Below are 18,205 nucleotides of genomic sequence, written 5' to 3'. Positions count from 1 at the left end.
GCTCGAGGGACCGTCTGTCGCGGGACGGGCTGGCCAGCTGGGGCGCGGAGCCTGGAGGAGGAGGCAGCGCCAGCGGCAGCAGCAGCCCTCCGAGCAGCAGCAGTTGCAGCAGCAGAAACAAGTACCAGCCACACAGCGGCTCCTCTGGCCCAAGCAGCCACAGTCCCCCGGCCGCGATGGCGCTGCAAAGCCAGGCGAGCGAGGAAGCAAAGGGGCGCTGGCAGGAGGCAGACCGGGAACGGCCGGAGCCGGTGGGTAGCCCAGAACCGGAGCCTGAGCCCGAGCCTGAGCCCGAGCCCGTGCCGGTGCCCCCGCCCGAGCCCCAGCCGGAGCCCCAGCCCCTACCGGACCCCGCACCCCTGCCGGAGCTGGAGTTTGAGTCCGAGCGGGTGCACGAACCCGAGCCCACGCCTACGGTGGAGACCCGCGGCACCGCGCGCGGCTTCCAGCCTCCCGAAGGTGGCTTCGGCTGGGTGGTGGTGTTCGCTGCCACCTGGTGCAACGGCTCCATCTTCGGCATCCATAACTCTGTCGGGATCCTCTACTCCATGCTGCTAGAGGAGGAAAAGGAAAAAAATCGCCAAGTGGAGTTCCAAGCAGGTGAGTGGCCCCGCACACCCCACTTGGCATTTTGGGCAAAGGTGGCTGCTCCCGCTGCCACCGACCCCATACCTCCCGGTCCAAGGCGCGCCTCCAATGCACTTCTCCGACTCCTCCCCTTACCCCTTGCCCCTTGCCCCTTTCCCCTTTCCCATGACTCTGCTAGGGTGCGGGTTGCGGGGCTCTGGGCAGCCTCGACTGGGGAGACTAGGTGCAAGGCTTCCCGGGGGTACGAACTGGGACATTCATTGATCATTGGCAAGCAATGGACTTTTTTGGCCCTGGGACAAATCCAGATGCACCTTTCGGGTTTGTTTAAGGTACCTTTGCCCGTGTGTGCTGGGGGAAAATATTTGCAGGACTTTTTTTTTTTTTTTTTTTGGAGGTGGGGAGAAGTCATGAGGAGAGGAGAAAGTTGAGAGGCGGGGCGGGGTCTGAGAGAAGCACTGTAACGCGGATCTCCGCAGCAGCCCCCCACCCCCACCCCCCGGTTCCTTTGGGGAAGCGGAGGTGTTTTCTGTTAAAAACACTTTAGGAATCCTGATGACTATGAGCGAAGAGTCAAACACATGGCAGGCGTGCGTGTCTGTAGGAGAGAAAGGGAGGGAGGGAGTTAGAGTGGGGGTGTGCGTGCTTCTCTGGCTGCTGCAGTTACGGCCCAGCCGTGCCCGGCAGTCCTCTGCCGCCCGGCAGGAGTGAACGGATCTCCGTGCCCTATGAGCCGAGCCCCAAAGCGGGTGGGGAGGCGGTCTCCGCAGTCTCCTGCCAGAGAGGCGTGAGGCGGCAGGCAGACTGGGCCCTGCTGCTCACTCCGCACCGCCCCCAACCTCAGCCCTGCCTTTCCCCGCACCCCGCGCCTCTCTGCTACCGGTGGGGTGCCTCGTTCGGCCTACAGCCTGAATGCCAGACCCGCCACTCCAGCTTTCGCCTGGGGCTGACTTGATCTCAGAGTTGGGGGGCATAGCCCTCGCTCTCCAGGCCAGTGGACGCAAGACCCCAGGCGTGCGCGCTCTTCGCATTGAGGCCGCCTGTGAGCTGCGAGAAGTCAGAGGAACCATCTCGCTTTCCCAGCAAAGCCGCTGGCGAAATCCCTCAGCAGTTCTGGTGAGGGACTCAGACGAAGACGGGGGATTGGGATGCCCTCTCTGGCAAGGCTTGCTCCCTCTCGTGGCTCCTCAGGACAGCTCGACTCTTGCCACCAGCTCCAACTTCACAACTCGGAATATGTGGCTTTTCGTAGTGTTGCCCTAGGACTGAGGGGTTCCTTCCTCTCGCCAACCTCCAACCTCCACGTATTTCTCCTGCCATTTGAGGGGACCTGGGAATTACTAAGTGAACATAGAAACCTTGAATTCTGTAGTGTCCACCTGTGAATTCCCTGGGCCTTCTCCCACCAATTTCAACTGAGGACTTGTGGTTTTAGTTTGCAGCTTTGCTGGACTTCCCTGGCGGAAGGGGCTTTGGGGATCTTGGTGCCTCAGACCTTGTTGATTCATTGGCACAGCAGCAGTGTGCAGGCCCCGCTGAAGATAGTTCAAGTGTGCGTCAGTGGCTGTCAAAGGAAGTCTCTTGACTACCCAGGCCCACTGTGATGCTGGAGTGGAGGGGTCCTGGGCCAGTGTAGAGCAACTTCTGCAGGGAAGATGGCTGCCACACTCACCCCTGGGATCACCTTTTTTCCTGCTTTGATGCAGTTCAGGGGCCCTTGGGAAAGCAGGCAGTGTAGGGACTCATGCTGTTGCCTAGGTTACCGCCAAGGGCACCTGCTGAGCATTGCCCTGTGGTTGAAGGCAGGCTGTTGGCCTTCAGGATCAGTGAGTGGCAAAGTCTGAGTGAAACTTGATGAGAAGCAGTAGAGGCTAGGCTGAAGCTAGGCCCTGGCATTTATATGGTGTGAGGAGGCCTAGATCTGTGATCTTAGGAGTGTATAATAAAACTTGGAAAAACCACTATTTTACCAGGAAGAGGCTCACTGCTGGGGAACAGACTTCAAAGTAGGTGATCATAGGGGACTCAGGGGGAGGGCTGGCTGGGACTTTCCGGTCAAGACCTCACAGTGCAGCTAGAGGGTGGGGGTGGTAGTGGGGGTGCAGTGGGATATGCAGAGGTGTGGCTAGTGCATACTCTAACACAGACCAGGTCCACTGAGGGGCTGAGGTCACTGGTTTAAAGTATAGTGAGTATAGGTCAGGAAGAAACAGAAAGGAATTTGGTATGTCCCTAGGGTCTCAAAATACTTTGACTTGGGTCCTTGCTGTAGTGTATCTTGAACTCACTGACATTATTTTTGATACTAGAGGCTCTCAGGGATACCACAGTTTTTATTTCGGAAAAGTCAGGAACACTCTACCACATTATGGAGCTCCTAGAAAATCTCATCCTCAGTACTACCTTTCTTGAGCCCTTCAACTTTCCCAAGCAACCATTCAGATCCTGAGATTCTGAATGTGTCTTTGCCTGAAGACACTTTCTGCTGTTTACTCAAAATTTTCCCAGCCATCTGTGCCACAGCACTGGTGTCTCAAAGGGATAGAAGAAGCTAATCGAAGTTTGTATCATTTTTATCAGCCAGTATTTGTCCAATAGCCATTCTGGGAGAAACAGAATGTACACCCCCACACTCAAAGAATTTGGTGTGTAGTCCATTTTTATTAATGTCTGACATGACTTCCATCTCTAAAAGTCTATGAATTTAGTGTTTGGAGGCACCTCGTAACCCAATTTCTCTTTGACTAGGCCTAATATCTTCACAGACCTAAAGCTGTGTTGATTGGCTTAATGGGCGGAAGGTCCTGCAGATGATTGGGATTGTTGTGAGGAAGCCCCACAGAAAGGTAGTTTTTTGTACTTTATTTTTAGAGATGGGATCTTGCTCTGTTGCCCAGGCTGGAGTGCAGTGGCACAGTCATATTTCACTACACCCTCAAATTCCTGGGCGCAAGCAATCCTCCCACATCAGCCTCTCAAGTAGCTAGAACTACAGGCATGCACCACCACCCCCGGCTAATTTTTATTTGTTATTATTTTTTAAAAAAACAGACTCTTGCTGTGTTGCCCAGGCTGGTCTCAAACTCCTGGCCTCGAGCAATCCTACTGCCTCAGCCTCCCAAGTAGCTGGGAAGAAAGGTAGTTTTGATGTTTGAGGAACAGCTCCACATCAGAGTGCCTCTGGGCATGGGAAAAAGCCACAGAAATTAGAAGGGAAATGGGATTCAGGCCTTACTAGAGCATACAATGTGCAGTTTTTGTGGATCCTTTGATGTATGCAGTTTTGTGGTGTCACCAGCTGTATATCTTGTCCCCTCTCTTCACCAGTTTTGGAGGAAAGCCAACTTTCCCTGGGTCCTAGGCTTGGGTGGATTGGCAGGCAAAAGGTTCCTGAGAGGGAGGCAAGTAATCAAAGTCTGGTTTAGTGAAAAAAGAGAAAAGATCAGGAGGGAAATGAGCCTGTATTTCTTGCCAAGATCATGGGAAATTTGGGAGTTCCCCAACCCAGACCAAATAGCAGACAGGACAGGAGACAACCAGGCAATTCCGTGGAAAGTAGAGGCCCAAGCATAGCTTCCTAGGGTGGTAGGAGGGCCTTTTTGGAGAAAAGAGGGGAAAGAGAAGCAAGATGCCATTGGTTGTAGGCCCCAGCTCAATATTGGGAGCCTAAGTGAGTTGGAGCTGCAATAGGGTTAGGATTGGGAGTTCAGAAGACAAGGAAGAACAAGCCAGAGTTGCTAACATTGGCTCTATGCTTAAGTCTTTTTAAAAGTACTCCAGAGTAAAACTTGACTGCCAGTCCACCACTGAGCCATAAAATATGGAAGGCAGGCCGGGCGCGGTGGCTCAAGCCTGTAATCCCAGCACTTTGGGAGGCCGAGATGGGCGGATCATGAGGTCAGGAGATCGAGACCATCCTGGCTAACACGGTGAAACCCCGTCTCTACTAAGAAATACAAAAAATAGCCGGGCGAGGTGGCAGCGCCTGTAGTCCCAGCTACTTGGGAGGCTGAGGCCGGAGAATGGCGTGAAGCCGGGAGGCGGAGCTTGCAGTGAGCTCAGATCTGGCCACTGCACTCCAGCCTGGGCGACAGCGCGAGACTCCGTCTCAAAAAAAAAAAAAAAAAATATGGAAGACATTTTTTTGTTGTTGTTGGGCAGTTTATAAGCATGGTCCTTGTAAGCTCCCAAGGGGGGTCAAGGCTGAGGCTTTCATTACCAGAGAAAGGGACAATGGTCAGGAAGGTTCACTACTAGGCACAAGATAGTTCAGGCTGATGCTCCACTCTGATGGAAACAGAATTTTCTAGGCATGGGGAAGAATGATACACACTGCCTTTGGGTGAACCAAGGGTCCCAAGGATGGGTGGGGCCAGGTAGAGCAGGCTGTCTTTCTCCTTCCCACCTTAGAGATTCATTGCTCAGTGTCTCACTGGACTGTAACACTAAATTGCTGACTTTGGGAGCAAAGTATATTTTGAGCAAATCTGCCCATCTCTTGACTTCAGCTGAAGGCTCTTGACTCCTGTCCAGCAGAGCTAGATCAGGTTGTCTTAGCACCTGCTGTGGTGCTTCAAGCCACACAGCCCTTGGCCAGGCATCTCTCAAGTTGTTCCCCTGCCTCCTTTCCAACCAAACGGGATCTTGAACTATGACCATGACTCATACTGAAAGGGATGAGAATAAGAGATTGGGTCATTTGGAGGCCAACCAGGAGGATGCTTGTTTGAGTTGGGGTAGCTGGTTGAGGCTGGATGCCTGGCTCACTGTCCAGTGGCCTCAAATGCTCATTCTAAGTCTAAAAAAGCAAGACCCAGGGCCAAATCTGGACTCCCCAAAGCTGGCGGTCTCAGTGATACCAACTAGGTAGTAACTATGACTTACACAACTTGTGCCCCTAACTTGTTCTGTGACTTTGGACAGGCACTTCACCTCTCTGTATCTCAGTTTATCTATCTATAAAATGAGAGGGTTTGACTAAATAAACTTTCTATCCTTCTAAAATTATGTGATATCTTATTCTTTACTATTGATATGTCATACATTTTGACTCATTTAAGCAAATAAAAGTTTGTTAAGCTGCCTGAATGACAGTGAGGATGGGTTGGGAGAAGATTGGGAAAGCAAGGAAAAGCCATCATTTCCCCACGTCATTTGTATTTAAAGACTATGGGGCTGCCCATGGGTATAGATGTGTTTAAAATTTACCCATTCCTTTTTACTCAGTATGTAAGGGCAACCCTGCATGTGGAGCTGCTTCTTCTAGAGTGTCCTGGTTGGTATGGAGCTGGGTCTCCAAGAGAACTCCCTCAATTTGGCCTGCTACAGGCAAGCAGGGTGGGTCTGTATGCTGCTGTTTTCCAGCATTTGAACCTGTTCCTCAAAAGCATTAAATTATAAACATTTCCTCAAGCCGCAGTTTGGACCCCTCTTCTGAAATTTAATTTCTCACAGCACAGTCTTATTTCTCTGAAATGCATAGTCAGTGTGACCTTGATTTGCTGTTACTTCCAGCTAGCAGAGGAAACGGATTCCTAGATGGGGTTCCCTTCAGAGGTCTTCAAACAGGGCATTTTGTTAGCTGGCTCAGGGCCACTGCCTGGATCCTGCTGTGGTGGGGTTGGGAAAGGTTGCTACTGTGATCCTGGAGAAGGCCCCATTAGATGTCCACAATCCCTGGTCAATTGCAGCATCAGGGCTTAACTGAGAGTGTGCTTAGGGAAGTAGTAGGCACAGAAGTCTCTTTCCTTTTCCTTGGATGTCATTGGCAGTATTGCCTCAAGCCCATGAAGAGTAAACAAGCAGCTGGACTGTCAACATTTGTAGAATTACATAAAGCATGCCATCTCAACCTTTCGAGCAGAGCAGTTTCCCAGGAAGATGCACTGCTTTTCCCACCAGCCTCATTTTATGGTTTTGTTGCATTTTGAAAAGGTAAAAACTATTCTTTTCAGATTGTGTGAACTATGGAGCGGGACGTCCTGTCTTGAAAGGAGTTGTCTCACCTGAGATTGAATGATTGAACCCTAGAGAAAAGGCTTTGTTCTACACATATACACATGTGTGCACGTGCACACACATACATACACATCCTATGCCCTACACCCTAAGCCATAGATTATGAATATTCTATCTGAAGTAAGTCATTTCTCATCTGTTCATGGAATTAGGTGTACCAGAGGCTTCTATAAAGATTATGCCGGGCCGCCGTGCTCAAGCCCTGTAATCCCAGCACTTTGGGAGGCTGAGTGCAGGTGGACCAGACCATCCTGTGGGCTAACACACAGTGAAACCCCCGCCTCTACTAAAATACAAAAACTAGCTGGCTGTGTGGCGGTGGCCTGTAGTCCCAGCTACTTGGGAGGCTGAGGCAGGAGAATGGCGTGAACCCGGAGGTGGAGCTTGCAGTGAGCTGAGATCTGGTCACTGCACTCCAGCCCGGTGACAGAGCAAGACTGGCCTCAAAAAAAAAAAAATAAAAAAATAAAAAATAAAAAATAAAAAAAAGGTCACGAGTGGCTCAATGCCTGTAACTTCAGCACTTTGGGAGGCCCAGGCGGACGGATCAATGTTGTCATGAGGATCGAGACCATGGTGAAACCCCGCCTCTACTAAAAATACAAAAAATTAGCCGGGCGCTGTGGCGATTTCAGGGTCCCAGCTACTCAGAAGGCTGAGGCGGTGAGAACGGCTGGAACCCGGGAGGCGAGTTTGCAGTGAGCCCAGATCGCCACTTCACTGCACTCCAGCCTGGGCGACAGCGCGGGAGGACTGGCCTCAAAAAAAAAAAAAAAAAAGATTATGCTGTACTAGTGCAAAGGAACCAGACTAAGAAGCTTGCTAGGTGAGGGTGATGAAGAGTATGGCCAGCCTGGGTTGTACCTCTTGAGTTGGACCCATTTGCAACTCCCCAGCAGTGGGACTGGGAAACTTTATTGCAAGTTTTTTTCTGCCTTCATCCTCCTGTATCTCTCCCAGTATTCAAAGATTACTGGGAAGCGGGTTTAGGCAACCCCAGCTCTCTCTGGCTTTAGGGGTGACAGAAGACTAAACCTAGGGAGATTTCATCACCTGCCTGAAGTTGGGTGCTACGGTAGATAATGTGAAATCGCTTGACACCTCCTTGTGGGTGGGGAATGTGGCCTGTTTGGGTAGCTTGAGGAAGTGCAGCCTCTTCACCCTAGGAGTCTCACCCTCTTTTATCCTCTGCTTCGCTCCAGTTTCCAGCATTGGTGGGAGAAGGGATGAAATTGGCTGTCCCAATCACATATTTTCTCAGCTTCTCCTACTTCCACAATGCATTTTTTATCATGTTTGCTATATGTGCCATACCCTTTTCTCCCAGTATTGTTCTCTCTCTTCTTTTTCTTCCTACTGCTCAGTTAGAGGAACAATTGGGGTTTGGGATGTTGTATAGGCCCAACTCCTGCCAGAGTCACAGGCCCACTCCTACACATCCTACAGAGGCCTCCCTTCCCCCTTTCCCCTTCCTTTCCTCTCTTACTTTCCATTTTCTGGGTGAAGGGTGACTTTTGATGGAGCACTCAAGAGTGTGGAAGCCATCACCTCTGGATTTTTTGCATTAAGATAGCTGCTATGACACCTTTTTTGTCACTTCCACACCTCTTTCCACAGCCCTAGTAACCCAGCTCAGGAGATAGTATTGTAGAAAGTCTTACTCAATAATATTCAACAAATGTCCTCATTACTTGTGTTCCTTTCTTTTCAAATCCTGACTATCATTGTCCCCCATCTCCTGGGCCAACTGAACTTCCAGAGATTTCATATTGGTTTTTGGTAGCTTCAGTGTTTCTGGTTCATTCTGTTTTGAGCCCCCGACATCTATTTTCTTGCCAAAACTGCTGCACAATTGGTTGTAGAGGGGTCAGAGAAGGGAGAAGACAGACATTTAAGTCCTAACTAGAGTCAAAAGTGCCTTTACAGGAAGACTGCTCCAGCCCAGGAGGTTGAGGCTACAGTGAGCCATGATCACACCACTGCACTTGTCTCAAAAACAAAAAGAAAGAAAAAGAAAAAAATAAGCCGGGCCCAGTGACTCAAGCCTGTAATCCCAGCATTTTGGGAGGCTGAGGCAGGAAGATCACTTGAGTCCAGGAGTTTGAGGCCAGCCTGGGCAACAAAGGGATACCCTGTCTCTACAAATTTTTTTTTTTTTAAATCTAGCCTGGCATAGTGGCACATGCCTGTAGTCCCAGGTATTTGGAAGGCTGAGATACTAGGATCACTTGAGCCCAGGTAGTTGAGGTTGCAATGAGCCATGATCACACCACTGCACTCCAGCCTGGGTGACAAGTGAGACCCTGTCCAAAAAAAAAAGTGCCTTCAGGGAGGGTGGAGCTGGAGGAGCGAAGCTCCCAGTTTAGTTGCTCTTCTGCTTTTACACAGCTGAAGGGGAAAAGGAAGGGAAATGTTGCCAAACAAGCAGTGCCCACACCATCTTTTTCCTCAACTTAACCCATGGATCTGCTCACCCACCCGCTTATCCAGACTGGAAGGATATATGCATGCACTCATGTGTCCAGACCTATGTGTGTGTGTGTACAGCAGGGTGTGCGATGTCTGTCCAAGCCAATTAGCACAGTTACTTAGAATATGGTGCCTATGAGACTGAGGTCACAGGTTCAGTCACTTGTTCAAGTAACTGAGCTTCATACAAAGAAAAGAGCTATTCCTTTGTTCATGGCCCATGTCACTTGTGTGGAGCTGTCACTAATGCTAGGGGAGACCAGGTAGAAGAATAGAGATGACTTCTTATAAGCCTTCCCTGCTACTGGGAAAAAAATGTGAAGCACACAGCCTAATGATGGCTGCTCTGCTGCATTCCACGGTGGAGTTTTGCTGACATTTACCTCCTTACATCTGCCTAATATTCACTCTAATAAGTATAATAATAGTGGTGGTAGTAATAGTAATATTAATTGCTAACATTTATTTTACATTTAGCAATTAAGTCTGGGCAAGGCACTATACTAAGCACTTTACATGTACCAACTCATTTTAGTTCTCAACAACCTTATGAGGTAGGTACCATTATTTCCTCTATTTCACAGATAAAGAGAAGCACACAAATTAAGTAACTTGCTCAAACTCATAGCAGATAATGGCTGAGCCAGGATTTGGACCCAAACAGTCTGAGTTTAGAACTCTTGCTTTTAGACCTCACCTAAGACATAGTGAAGATGTAGGGGGCAACTACCAAGGGAGTTGCAGTTTTTCATTCCTGTACCTTCCGGCATCCTTATGACTCAAGGATAAAAAGAGATGACCAAGAAGGGGTTAATAAATCAAAAGATTGATAGTTTCATGATACATGGCATACTCCTCTAACTACCCAGTTTACTCTACCCAGATTTGTATGCAAAGGGTCATAATTCTTGAGTCCAAAAAGTCCATAGAAACTCTCTTCAAAATGCAAATCAAAACCGCAATGAGATACCATCTCACACCAGTCAGAGTGACTATTATTAAAAAGTCAAAAAATAACAGATACTGGTAAGGTTGTGTAGAAAAAGGAACATTTATACACTGTTGGTGGAAATGTGAATTAGTTCAGCTGGAAACAGTTTGGAGTTTGCTGTTGTTGTTGTTGTGGTGGTTGTTGTTGTTTTGAGACAGTGTCTCACTGTCGCCCAGGCTAGAGTGCAGTGGCGCGATCTCAGCTCATTGCAGCCTTGACCTCCCAGACTCAAGGGATCTTCCCACATCGGCCTCCCAAGTAGCTGGGACTACAGGTGCACACGACCATACCCAGCTAATTTTTGTATTTTTTGTAGAGATAGGGTTTCTTCATGTTGCCCAGGCTGATCTCAAACTCTTGGACTCAAGCCATCCACCCTCCTTGGCCTCCCAAAGTGCTGAGATTACAGGTGTGTGCCACTGCACCCAGCCTCAGTTTAAAACAGAACTACCGTTTGACCCAGAAATCCCATTACTGGGTTCATAGCCAAAGGAAAACAAATCATTCTACCAAAAATGACACATGCCTATGTATGTTCTTTGCAGCACTATTTACAGTAGCAAAGACATGGAATCAACCTAGTTGTGGTAGATATACAACATGAAATATTATGCAGTCATAAAAAGAATGAAATTATGTCATTTGCAACAACATGGATGCAGCCAGAGACCATTATCTTAAGTGAATTAACAAACAGAAAACCAAATACTGCATGTTCTCACTTACAAGTGAGAGCAAAACATTGAGTATACATGGACATAAAGATGGGAACAATAGACACTGGAGACTACTAGATGGGGAAGGTTGGGAAGGGGATGAGAGTTTAAAAACTACCTATCAGGTACCATGCTCGCTACCTGGGTGACATGATCATTCATACGCCAAACCTCAGCAACGTGCAATTTACCCATGTAACAAACCTGCACATGTACACCTGAACCTAAAATAAAAGTGGAAAAAGAAACTGTCTCTTCTTGTTTAGCCCTGAACAAGTCACATAACTTTCTGGGCTTCAGTATTCTTATCTACAAAATAAGACAAACAGTATCTACTTTAATAAGACTATGAAGGGTCAAATGAAAGTGTGAGTATGTGAAAGATCTTTGTAAATTACGAAGTGGTTATTATTATTATTATTATCCTTTTCCAGCCTCTAAAAACAGAGTCCCTATACATTTCTCTAAATGTTTCTCTAAGTATTTCCTCCCCATCTCCCACCTTCCCACTCCATATTTTCCATCTCCCCACTGTATTCTTCTGCAATTTGACCCCTGTGTCCTGTAGCTAAATACTAGCTGTTTTCTTTGTTCCTCAGTTCTCTGAGAGCCCAGGGAGAGGAGGGGCCAAATCCTAGGTCATATACATTCAAGGAAGCAAGGCATGTTGAAATATTTACAGCACTTGGCAGGAGCTCACAAACCTCCCTACAAGTCAAGGACTGAGTTTTTTTAGTAGGAGTTGCTAGGGGTTGGGGGCAGATGGTGGGGTGGAGTTAGGGTGTCACTTCCTCCCGAGGATCTCTCACAGAGCCTCTGTTCTCCTGCAGGTAATGAAGAATAAGGAAAGGGATATTTAGGGTCAGAAGGTCTGGGCCAGGGGACATCAAGCATAGAAGGAGCTTTGCTCCTTTGTATTCAGCTTTGGAGTGGGCCAGTTTCCTTGTGTTCTAAACAGGATAGCCCCAGAGAACAGAGGCCACAGAATTGTGGCCTTCACAAAGAAGGACTGCAAAAGCAGTTTTGATTAAGCATTTCAATGGCCACTAAGGGAGTTTTCGTTAAGACAAGCTAGTAGGCAAATCAGAACAAAAATGTTTTGCTTTTTTGTTGCAAACAACAAAACAAAATTCCTAAACCCGTCTTTAAGACTAAGATTTCAAATATACTAGGACTCACCATATTGATTTTCAGTAATTTAAATGCCTTCTGATCTGGAAGGCATTTTAGAGATCACATAATCTTACTCCCTCTGGTTCCCATCTTAAAGGTGGAAAACAGACCTGGAAATACGTGACTTTAATCAGCACTGTGGGTAGACGTTGGTTTGTCAGAGGACTGGGGAATAAGGGGTAGGCTGCTGTCACATTAGGAGTTCCCCAACTCAATCACTGGCATTCTTCTTCCCTTTCTCTCTCCCTGAACTTTTCAAAGTCAATCCTCAGGCACTACTTTGTGGAAAGAGACGGAGACAAAATTCAAAAGGTATGATGGTGAAAAGTCTCTTTCCCAGTCCTATCTCCCAGCCACCCTGTTTCCCTCCCTAAAGGCCACCAGTGTTATCTGGTGTGTCCCTTCAGAGATACTCTGTATACGTACAAGTAATTGTGTGTGTGCACACATGTGTGTGTATACTCTACCCTTAATACTTTCAACTTTTACTATAAAGAGCACACAGGCCAGACGTGGTAGCTCACACCTGTAATCCCAGAACTTTGAGAGGCCGAGGTGGGTGGATCACTTGAGGTCAGGAGGTTCAAGACCAGCCTAGCCAAAACGGTGAAATCCTGTCTCTACTAAAAAATATAAAAACTAGCCGGGCACTATGGTGTGCACCTGTAATCCCAGCTACTTGGGAGGCTGAGGCAGGAGAATTGCTTGAACCCAGGAAGCGGAGGTTGCAATGAGCTGAGATTGTGCCACTGCACTCCAGCCTTGGCAACACAGCGAGACTCTGTCTCAAAAAAAAAAAAGTACCCGTGCAGATTTCTTACGTGGGTAAATTATGTGATGCTGAGGCTTGGGGTCTTAATGATCCTATCATCCAAGCCATAAGCATAGTACACAACAAGTGGTCCTTCAGCCCATGCACCCCTCCCTCCCCTGTCTAGTGATCCCCACTGTCGATTGTTCCCATCTTTACAATCATGTGTATTCAATGTTTAGCTCACACTTATAAGAACATGTGGTGTGCCCTACTTTTAAAGTACAAATGGTAGGCTACCATCCACCTTATCCTCCAGCTTGCTTTTCATACTTCGAACTATATTTTGGTACATTAAGTTCATAAAGTTTTCACTTTTTTAATGATTGTACCATATTCCATTTTATGGCCATATCACAATTTATTTAATAAACACCTTACATTCAGGCTGTTACTAACCTTTGACTATGGGGCTTTAGTGTCAAACAGTGCTAGATTCTGCTTACTTTCCGAATGACTTGCCTTGACAAAGTTTTTAAACTTCTTGGAGTCTAAGCTTTCTCATACATAAAATAAGTATAATAATACCATCTGTCATTGCTGGTGTGGAGATTAAATGAGATGAGGCATGTAAAACATCTAGCATACAGCCTGGCATGTACTAGGTGTTCACTAAGTGTTTGTGCTCTCCCTGCTCACAAGCCCTCCCTATACCTTCCACCTCCAATTCAATTAATACTGGTTCAATTCAAGTCAATAGGTCTTTGTTCTATGTTAGGCTGGACCTTGGATGCACCAGAGAAGGAAAAGCGTCCCTCAAGAAGTGTATGATTCCTTTGAGAAGACATAACACACCAAACAACTACAGTTGTGCTAAGTAGTTAAAAAAAAAGTGTGTATATTACACTGAATGCAATTTTCATGTGGTGATCTAGAAAAAGAGAAATGATTGTGAGGGCATGAGGCATCAAGGCCCTGGTAGAGTTGGAATTTGAAATAGGATTTAGCTAAGTGGAGAATTGGGCAGTGGCAGAGTCGGGGCTGAGAACTGGACAGTTCGGCTGTTGCTTGGATTCTGGGTCTTTGCCCTCTGGCAGCCTAGTGAGTCACTGTTCCCCATTAGGCCTTACCCAGCAGGTGGGGTGGAGTGGCATGAGGAGAGGAAAATACTGAGGACATTTGGGGAGAAGGACATGGGGAGGGGGAATGTTTGGGCACTGGGCCACAGAATGAGGTGCCTACAGATGGTTTGTGGCACAGCCCACTCAGCCCACACCACCTGCTCTTCCATGTCAGCCACCCAAGTGCATTTCTAAGAGGTCCAAGGAAAAGAAGAGCATAAGTAGCAGCAGCTCTCAACCCCTCACTCTGTGTCCCAAACAGGTCCCCAGACCCGTAAGCCCTAGGAGAGGAAAGAATATTGAATGATAATAATCCCCTCTGTGTGTGGGATATTGTAGTTTACATCTTAGTTTGCATTGATACTTGCAACAGAGGCAGTTATGAAATAAAATACCCAATTGAATTTCATTATGTGCCAACATCTTTGGTCACATCAAGTGCTATGTTGGGAGTTTCTGGAAAATGAAAAGTCAATGTGGTTTGTATTAGTTAGGGAAAAGTTCACTGCAGTGAAGGACTGTATAGAGATTCATATTCCCACTTTACGGTTGCAGAAAGTGGATAGCATTTTCATTGAGGGCAAGTGAGTGCCCTGAGCTAATACATTTAATATTTAACAGATTGAGCCCAGGAGTTTGAGGCTGCAGTGAGCTCTAATGATGCCACTGCACCCTAGCCTGGACAAAAGAGCAAGACCCCATCTCTAATATTGGATCTGGGACTACAACCCAGGCTTCCCAATTCCATGTTCTATTGGGGGAAGAAATGTAGAAGCTACCTGAAAGGTGTAATAAAATTTTTCCTAAACTTAGTAGTAGCTTAAAGTTTAAGTGTATGGGTAAGAAGCAGTATAGTATGATGAAACAAAGAACTGAGAGTCTAAAAGTTCAGGGGCTCATGAAAGGAAAGATCTGGGCATAAATAATGCCTGCTGGCTGGGATCAAGAAAGAGCACTGGACTAAGAGTCAGGAGACCTGGGTTCTTGTTCTGGCTCTGTTACTGGTTATTTTTCTGACCCTGCCAAGTCCCTTCTCCTTTCTCAATTTCAAATTTCTCCACTTATGAATTGGGAAAGTTGAACTTCCCAGAGACTTCGTGACACTTAGAACCAATGGTACCTGTAAACCAAGGAGGCCTTGGGAGCTTCCTGACAAGGGGCTGAGGGTGATGGAGAGTGGTGAGGTCGTGAGTGGAAGAGAACTTCTCTGATGAAAATGGAAAACAGATCCTCTCAAATTTGAGCAAAGGTGAGTTTTGGAAAGGGTATCTATCTCATAGTCTCTATCCTATATCCTTGGAGAATTCTATCCAAGAGAGGGGAAAAAGAAAGTGTGTGTGTGTGTGTGTGTGTGCGTGTGTGTGTGTGCAAGTGAGCAAGAATCTCAATGCGAAGCTGATATTTGGTGGGACAGATTGTGATATGCTGAGTCAATATCTCTGGAAATCTCTCTTTAATAATCTCCACTTTAAGATCACTTTTCTAAGATGTTGGTTTTACTTTTAGAAAGGGGTTTGTGTCTTATGGGTAAGATACTATTGAAAGTCCCCCTTTCATGGAGCCCACTTGAGTGAGCCACGCTGTCTGGATTAATCCTGGCTCCACCATTCATTAGCTGTATGTTGTGGTAAGGCACTTAAACTCTCTGTGCCTCTATTTCCTCATCTGTAACAGGAAGATAGCAAGAGTACTTACCGTGTAGAGTTGTTAAATGAGTTGATATCTGTATCTATATATGTATCTTTAGCTAGCTAGCTTAGAACAGTGCCCGGCATATGCAAAGTACTATGTAAATGTTTCCTATTCTTATTATCTACTGAGTAGACTACACCTCATGCATCTATACAGCTGGGTTTCAGAGAGCAAGTATGACCCCCAAGTGAGCCCAAAGGAGCTCAGTATTACGCAGTCAGAAATTTAGGGGGTTGGGGCTTGCTTATCAAGGTACCTTCTGGGCTGTTCTGATGTTGGCCACACCTAGGACCAGATTAAGATCTTTAGAGGTTCTAAATACTGTTTTACTGACGGCCAAATTCTGAAATAATTAAATCTATGTTTTTCTCATTTGATGGTGGTCCTGCTTCACTGGTGCCCTAAGCTCATGCTCATCCATCTATTGGATAATCCTGTACTGGCCACGCCAGCCTGTATGCTCCTCCCTATGCTCTGGAGGGAACCAATGACTAAGAGGGGCCTACACATTCACAAAGAACAGTTTTGAACCCAAGCAACTCCATCCACAGCGGGGTGCCCTGCATCCCAGCTTCTGAGAGCTTAACCTGCCAAGCCTCGTGACCTTCTTGCCGGTTGGGACCTCCCATCCTGTTACTTGGAAGGATGGTTTATCTTCTGGGGCCAGGGGAAGAGAAGGACAAATGCCTGGAAGTCCAAATAAGGTCCCCTGCAGGAAGCTCTAAATATTAGCAAGTTAAAGTTCTAGTGACAAGTTCAGATGACTGAACATGGTCATGATACAAAAGAGGAATGTGTGAGGCTCTTTTGCCTCCACATGACAAGGAGATCAAGCTTCTCCCCTGAACCCTAACTTGTTCAAGGATTTCAGATCAGTGTTCCTGGAAAACTTGGAGTCACTATCAGTATCTTCATTACCCTACACATCTTCGCCAGGTTCTAACCATCCAAATGGTGAAGAGCACAGTTTTATGTTCCAAGAGCCAGTGTTTTTTGCCTTAACCTAGATATTTTGCCTATGGAAAAACTAGTCAAAAGCAAGGTTTCCTTAGATCCACTGACCAAATAGCTGCAGGGACCTGGTGGCCTGGATAAGGGAGGTCAGCAGGACTCCAGACAGGTTTATGCTGCCTTGCCCAGGGATGTCGCCACTTACATTCAGGCCTGCCTTCCTCACAGAATATCTCAAACATGGAAAGCTCAAGTGAAACCGGTCAGACCAGATGTTGAGAGCCTGCAGCTTTTAGGAAGAGAAGATAGATAGATCCACAGGCAGCCAGAAGAGAGAATAGGGAGGTAAAAAACCTAGTGTTCCAGCTCCTAATCACAGGACCCCCACCCCCATCACACACCTATGGGCTCCAGCATATCACTTGCTTAAGAAGGCAATGGCTCATCTGTGTCCCATGAGTACATCTGGTTATTATCTTCAGGTGAGACCACCCAACCTAAAGGCTACTTTCCAGGCCATGGCTCAACAGAGACTAACATTTGCCTTGAGGCTCTCTTTTTAAAAATGGAATCTGTTTTTAGCACTAACGGAAAAGTTGGCCTTGGAGTGGGAAGTCATAAAGAAGACCCCAACGTTCAACTCTCCTTTGCCTCACTTTTCCACATGCTTTGTGGTATAGGGTAAGGCACAAGATCTTATAACAGACAGACCAGTGTTAGAGTCCTGGATTTGCCATTTACCTGATCTGCAATCTTGACTAAGTCTGAGCCTCACTCCCTATCTGTGAAAAAGGGACAACGGGAGCATCATAATCCCTACCTCACAGTCTTATGATGAGGTTCAAATGAAAAGATGGATGTGAAAGCCCTTTGAAAACAGCTTTGAATTATCATCATGATTACCACATACATAAGTTTATCTGTAGACTTGCACATGTGCTTATGCATGTATAGCCAGATTGATATACCACCCATGACACACACATGCATAAGCAACCACTTATATGTACAAAACTACACATACATCTGATCTTAAGCCTGAACTCATGACATAGACAATTAAAAGTGCATACACATACACATTTATCCACGTGGATATCCTTTCTCCTTCTCTCACACACATATACTCACACAGACAAATGTATATGTATCTCTGTAAGTGTGTGCGTGCATATGTGCATACATCTACAGCCTCATAGCTATACATGTGAGTGTACCATACCCTTCAGCTTCTCCCTAGACAATCCAGTTTTCTGGGGGTCTGACAAAGGCCCTGTTTGTAAATTCCTCCACTTGATACTGATAATATCCCTTTTGCCCTTGCTGACGCTCCTTCTCTGCCTCCACTTTGTTTGCAGAGTAGCACAGCTGCTGCAAAAATTCAAGCTGCAGTATGTGACATACACATGTCTGGAGAACATGGATCCTTGTCCAGTTGCTCTTTGAATAGCACTACGATTCTAGCCTGCACAACATATTTATAGCCATGTTTGCAAAGAGCTGACAGCATTTTCAGACTTTTTTCAAAACGTTGTTAATCCAGCCACAAAAATAGTCACTGGCCCACATGCCCCAAAGCTAAAAGAAATTGGGCAGCATGCCTAATGAAAATTAGTCACAGAGCCTCAATGAAGTTGAAGTTGAATCAAGCTCTCTCTCTCTCTCTCTCTCTATCTGGCTTGCTCTTTCTTTTATTTTCCTTCCTTCCTTCCTTCCTTCCTTCCTTCCTTCCTTC

The 18,205-nt window shown here is 46.7% G+C and overlaps 1 protein-coding gene across 1 annotated transcript in view; it reads left to right on the top strand.

The window, feature by feature from the left end:
• The window catches only part of SLC16A2 (solute carrier family 16 member 2), a 101,762-nt gene continuing 83,557 nt past the window's right edge, over window positions 1-18,205 (top strand). The window contains exon 1 of the mRNA XM_003917894.5: window positions 1-600. Within this exon, the coding sequence (XP_003917943.2) occupies window positions 177-600 (424 nt within the window). The 5' untranslated portion in view covers window positions 1-176. The remainder of the gene's footprint in view (window positions 601-18,205) is intronic.

The sequence above is a fragment of the Papio anubis genome, chromosome X, assembly GCF_008728515.1.
Source record: "Papio anubis isolate 15944 chromosome X, Panubis1.0, whole genome shotgun sequence".
In the NCBI taxonomy this organism is placed as follows: Eukaryota; Metazoa; Chordata; class Mammalia; order Primates; family Cercopithecidae; genus Papio; species Papio anubis.
The sequence above is the reverse complement of the archived record's forward strand: the minus strand, read 5'-3'. Positions and strand labels throughout refer to the sequence as shown.